This window comes from Macrobrachium rosenbergii, chromosome 51 (genome assembly GCF_040412425.1).
Source record: "Macrobrachium rosenbergii isolate ZJJX-2024 chromosome 51, ASM4041242v1, whole genome shotgun sequence".
NCBI lineage: Eukaryota > Metazoa > Arthropoda > Malacostraca > Decapoda > Palaemonidae > Macrobrachium > Macrobrachium rosenbergii.
Genome location: NC_089791.1, coordinates 59,509,108 through 59,515,382, shown reverse-complemented (window position 1 = coordinate 59,515,382; position 6,275 = coordinate 59,509,108). Strand labels below are relative to the sequence as shown.

Below are 6,275 nucleotides of genomic sequence, written 5' to 3'. Positions count from 1 at the left end.
CTCTCTTTTGAAGAAGAGAGAGAGAGAGAGGAAACCACATGAAAGGTCTCTGAAATCAGAATGAGCAAATTTTTAGGATTCCAGTTAGAAGTAAAACAATCAGATGACATCATTATTAACTCATTTTGGGAACGAGATACAAGTGAGAATTCTAGAAAAGGAAGATGACGTCACTTCCTGAGCAAAACATTTTGGGGCCAAAACTAACATGTTAGAGCAATATGTGGTCAGAGCAATGTAATCTTAAACATGACGCAATTGCCATGTGCTTCGGTACAATAACTCCCTTGATCTTGAAACAGGACAATACATGTAACATTGTGAAATCATTCGTCTTCTTCTCGTATGAGACAAAAGTCTTACACGGCTCGACTATTATCTCTCGCTTGTCAACACATTATCTTTCACGATGACAGTCGAGCAAAACAAAGCATTCGTAGAACACATGTGGCTGGGAGACAAAATACTCGATCATATACTGCATTATTATTTAAAATGTATTATTAATTCTAAATCACGCTGTTAAGTTATCTAAATCACTAATTCTTGTGAGATCTCACATTACTCTACTTACAATGTTTCAACCTTCATAATCATTACACAAAACACATAACTAGAACAGTAAATATATCAAAATCATGGAAAGATATACATTTTAAAAACATTATCATGAAATTCCTCCCCCGAGAAGATTAGTTATCCCGGGTTTGAATCCAACGATTCACAACGGGATAAATAATTCCCTATGACATTATTTTTTCATGAAATGTGTTTCACTTTTACATTATACGGTTGCAGGCACAAAGACCATATGGTCAGTCTCTGACTGTTATTTTTCATCTTATTGATGAATGCGACAGGGTTGTGGTCAGACAACACTAAATTTCTTCATTCCTAGGTCAGTTCACATGCATTTCAAACTTTTCCAATGCTGTGATTAATACTAACGTTTCTTTTTCTATGGTGGAATAAATTTTCTGATGCTTTTTCAACTTTGAAGACATGAAACACACTGGATGTAGAATACTGCTTTCATCATTTTGAAGCAGAACAGCTCCAATTCCACAGTCAGATGCATCAACTTTTATTACAAACTTCTTATTGAAGTCTGGACTTGAAGTACTGGTCTTGATGTTAAAATGGCTTTAACCTTCTCAAATGACTCTTGACATTCTGAAGTCCAAACAAACTTTGTTTTCGGACTGGTTAAGTCAGTTAAGGGAGCTACTATGGCTGAGAAATTCAGACAGAATCGACAATAAAATCCAGCCATGCCCAAAAATCTTTGTAGCTGTTTCCTTGTAGTAGGGGGGGCTAGCCTTACGGATACCTTCTACAATAGCGTCAACAGGAGCGAGAAGACCTTTTCCAACTTCAAATCCCAGATACTGAACAGTTGCCTTTCCAAACTCACTTTTTTGTAAGTTGATTGTTAGTCCTGCTTCCCATAGTTTCTTGAACACTTTCCTTAAACTCTTCAGCTGTTCTTCCTATGTATTAGAATAAATCACAGTGTCATCAAGATATACACCTACTCCTTCTATGGATCCTAGCAGTTGATCCATCACTCGTTGGAATGTTGCAGGTGCATTCATCAGATCAAATGGCAAAACAGTGTATTGATATAGCCCAAAGGAGTAATAAAAGCTGATAGCAACTTAGCATTCTCATCTAAAGGAATTTGATAATATCCTTTCAACAAGTCTATCTTGGAAAGAAACTTGGCTTGCCCAATATTATCAAGTAATTGATCTATAAGAGGCAATGGATAATTGTCAGCCACACTGATGGAATTCAGTTTCCTATAATCAGTACACACCCTAAATGAGCCATCTGGTTTCTTCACTAACAAACATGTAGAACTGTAATGGCTTGAACTGGGTTCTGCTAATCCATGCTGCAACAGATACTCAGCTTCTTTCCTCAAAACATTTCTGTGAAAAGGTGATAAGCGATATACTCTCTGTTTAAAGGTTTTCCATCTTCTCTGATCTTTATCTCATGCTTTGTCAGATCAGTATGCCTAGGTACATCTACAAAGATTTCAGGGAAATTTCTAATCACTTCCCTTAATTCACTACTTTGCTCAAACACTCAGATGTTTTAGTTTATCCTCCAAATTTTCCAATATGGAAGAATTGTTCATCTTGCTTTCAGCTCCCAATTCATAGCCATCCTTTCCTCTGTAGATGAAATTGTTTGTGTTACTGAAACTGTTTCAGTTTTAGTCTCTGGTAAGTAAGGTTTCAAAAGATTCACATGGATCTTCCTCTGTCGTTTCCTTCTTCCCGGTGTTTCAATCACATAAGTTCGATCACTTAACTTCTCTATTATCTTATAAGGACCTTGAAACCTATTGGTAAGGGGAAGTCTTTTCACTGGTAAGAACACTAGAACTTGCTGTTCTACACTAAAGCTTCTTAGCTTAGTCTTAGCATCATACCTTCTTTTCATTTTCTCTTGACTTATTTTCAGATTTTCTAAAGAAAATATTCTAATTTCTCTTAACCTTTTCCGAAAGTTCTTCACATATTCTCTTGGATTTCCTCTTGATTTTCTTCCAAATTTTCTGCAAGAATCTTCAATGGACCTCTCACCTCTCAACCAAAAATCATCTCATTTGGTGAACATCCCATACTTTCTTGATAAGCATTCCTAATTCAAAAATCAAGGGTAAACCAGCATCCCATTCTCTTCCTGATTCATAACAATACTTTGTTAACATACCTTTCAATGTCTGGTGGAGCCTTTCCAAGGCTCCTTGAGTCTCTAGATCAGGGGTTTTCAATCTTTTTCTCCCCACATACCATTTTGGGTATTTTTAATGTCAATAATGTACCCCCATCACTTTGTATAAAGTGGAAAACAAAACAAACGCAGAAAAACATTCCATTGTGTATATTTGCAAGTACTGTACTGAAGGGAAGTTAAGTACACAACTCTCCTGACATAACTAACAATATTGTAAACACAAAGAATTCCATAAAAATAAAGAAAATTGTTTATGATTATTTACCTGTGGCTAACGACCCGTGGGGAGAGCGTACCTCCTAACTGACCTTTGGCGTACCCCCTGGGGTACGCGTACCCCAGATTGAAAACCCCTGCTCTAGATGATAAGCACTTGATAACTGTTATTTCACTCCTACCAAATTCATCACATCCTGGAACAGTTTTGAAGTAAAGTTCGTTCCTCTATCACTTTGCACAATTTCTGGTATTCCAAACTTGGAGAAAAACTCCACCAACTTCTCAGCAATTACCTTTGCACTTATGCTTTTTACAGGAATCGCCTCAGGATACCTTGTCACTGGACATATTAATGTTAACAGATATTAATTTCCTGTCTTCATTTTTGGACGTGGCCCAACCACATCTATAATTACCTTGCTAAAGGGTTCTCCTCTAACTTCTATGGGTTGTAGGGGGCTTTCTGAATGGTTTCATTCGGTTTTCCAGCTATCTGGCAGGTGTGACACACACACTACAAAACATGCGAACATCCTTGTGAAGTCCAGGCCAGAAAAAATACTCCATAATCTTCTCAACAGTCTTCCCAATTCCCATTCCCATATGTCCAGACTTGTGCGCTACTGCTACCACTTGCTTGCTCATTGGATATGGAATAAAAATTTGATGATATTCACCCCATTCAGCATTTCCTGGTATATATGCAGGCCAATGCTTCCTCATTAGCAATCCTTCCTTTAGATAATAACAGGTAGGAGTTTGTGGCATCTTTCTTGATCAACAACTCTGAAGAACAAATCAGCCAACGTTGTATCCTTCTTCTGCAGTTCCATTAGTTCTCTCTAGTCACTTGACCAACTTCAAGGGCTGAACTCTCAATATCTGCTAACTCTGCTACTGTAGTTTCACTACTATCTTCAGGAACACTCTGACTACTCTGAGTCTCTTCAAGAACAACAGAATCCTCTTCTTCCTGGGAAATCTTTTCATTGCTAACACTAGGGGAAACTTCACTTTCCTGGAACAGCTCTTCTAAGCTCAAAGATCCTTCACTTGATCCTTCTGGCGCAGATAAATCCTCAGTTTCTTCACTTCCAGACATAGTTCTCTTCATACTCCTGGTAGTTATACAACATGGAAACAGGTGGTGGTTTTTCTTCTCTAAATCTACCTAGGACTAATTCTCAACGGTTTGTCTGTCACTATAGGACAAGGAACAAATGGTACACCGCCTACTTCATTACCCGGTAAAACATGTACACCTTCACCGGCTAGTGAGTCCTTTACAGCAAAGTCAACATTCCCTATCACCAATTCACGGGACAGGTGCAAGCAGCATATAGGAGTTACCTCTCCTCCTCCTGTACTGAATCTCCGGTGAGATGAGATTCTTCTCCAACTGTGGGAGAGCACCATGAACTACCACACTATGGTTACTCCCCATATCACGTAATACCTTGACTGGTGCCTGCACACTCCCTCCTTGAGTTGCCAACGTTCCTTCATAGATATATGGCTTAAAAGCCTCCAAGCTGCTTAGCCACTCACTGGTTGAAGTTACATTTCCACTGGTTACTAAACACTCTGCTTGTTTAGTCTCAGTCTTTCCTACAGTTCCAATCTTCCCCACACTGCTCTTTGTAGTCTGTTTGACTTGGTCACCTTTAACCATTTGACCAATTGGCTTTGACTGTTGTTGTGTTTGATAACAATCTCTTCCTCACAAGAAGCAGACAACATTAGTCTTCTGTATGTGTCTTGAGAAACTGGATGATGAGGATTTAACATTCGATTGCTGAGGGGTATTATCTGGCTTTTTACTGGTATTACCACTAGAAGGATTCCCATTTGTAATGTTCTTGAAATTTGGATAAGACCTAAAACCTGTGCGTTGTTGGTTCTGGTACTTGGCATTATAATTCCTTTAGTTACTAATAATATTGTAATCTTCACTCAATGTAGCAGCTTTGTAAAGTTTCTTAACCTCTCTCTCTCATAAATAGGCTCTTATGTGTTCAGGAATTCCTCTAAGAAATTGCTCTAGGACTACCAACTCCTCAAGTTCATCCATAGATTTAACTTTAGCAGCCTCCAAGCATCGTTTGAAACATCTTACTTTCTAGGCATAATCCAAGAAAGCCATCTTGTCATCCTTTCTCAAAGATCTGAATCTTTCATTGTAATATTCAGGGGTTACCTGGTAAACTTGTAGCACATTGTGTTTGAGTACCTTATACTCATTACACTGATCAGCTGAGAATACTCTGTAACAAGACTGTCCATTTATCTTCTGGCCATCCTATACCTGAAGCCACTCTTTCAAAGTGATCAAAAAACTCATCTGGAGCTTCTTCTGTAAACTTTAGAATTAACTTCTGCACTCTCACCACATCAAATACAGGGTCTAAATTACCTTGGATAGGGGTAGACGGTGTTACAGATAACTTGGAGCAAGCTTCTAATAATTTCATCTCTCTTTCATAATCTTCCTTCTTCCTTGCTCCCTCTCTTTCCTCTCTTGCTCTTTTTCTTTCTTCTATGGCTGCTCTTCTTCTCTTTCTTTTCTTTCTCTTTTCTCTCTTTCTTCTTTTTCTTTATTTGCCTGTCTTTTCTCTCTTTCTGCCAGCATTCTCAGCTTAATCAAACTTTCTTCTCTTTCCCCTCTTTCTTTTTCTGCTTGCATTTTCAGCTTAATCAAGCTTTCTTCTTCAGCTCTGCATCTAAGCTCTACCTCTGCATCACTTTTCTCTTTCTTTTGCTCTTGTTTATTTATAAATTCTGCCTTAGCTACATTCAACAATTCTTGTGCCTCTCCTAACTCTTTATCTATTTTTCCAGAGTCCATCAATGCTTGGATTGTAATACATGTGATTTGTGCCTTCATCATACCACTAGACACCTTAGCCTCACATGCCACTGCTAAAGCAGTCCACTGAGCTTTAATAAGCCTAGATTCAGATAACTCTTGGATGGAAGGAGTTGCTGAAAACTTCTGAACATTGATCAGAGCCATTTTCTCTAAGTTACTCAACTAAATAATTCTCCTATCAAAAAATTCCTAACACCACTAGTATAAATCATAAACCAGAGTGATATTTTGTTTTGTTCCCGGGTCTGGGCACCAAATTCTTATTGTCATGATGTGTTCCAAGTACCCAGTTATTACACAACTAATCACGGATTTCAAAAATTTACCTCACTTCAGCCAGATACATGAACTCTCATAACAATAAAAATTATGACTGAGTACTCTAAAGGTAACAGTGATCCCTTAAAAAGCTTATTAATCACGCAAAAAGTCAGAC

The 6,275-nt window shown here is 38.1% G+C and overlaps 1 protein-coding gene across 1 annotated transcript in view; it reads right to left on the bottom strand.

Annotated features, from left to right (window-relative positions):
• LOC136833069 (uncharacterized) overlaps positions 1-5,983 on the bottom strand; it is a 15,962-nt gene extending 9,979 nt beyond the window's left edge. Inside the window, exons 1-6 of the mRNA XM_067094715.1 lie at positions 5,617-5,983; positions 5,276-5,383; positions 4,583-4,736; positions 3,861-4,088; positions 1,820-1,934; positions 1,415-1,490 (exon numbers count right to left, since the gene is read on the bottom strand). Coding sequence (XP_066950816.1) covers positions 1,415-1,490; positions 1,820-1,934; positions 3,861-4,088; positions 4,583-4,736; positions 5,276-5,383; positions 5,617-5,983 — 1,048 coding nt within the window. The remainder of the gene's footprint in view (positions 1-1,414; positions 1,491-1,819; positions 1,935-3,860; positions 4,089-4,582; positions 4,737-5,275; positions 5,384-5,616) is intronic.
• Between the last annotated feature and the right edge of the window lie 292 nt (positions 5,984-6,275).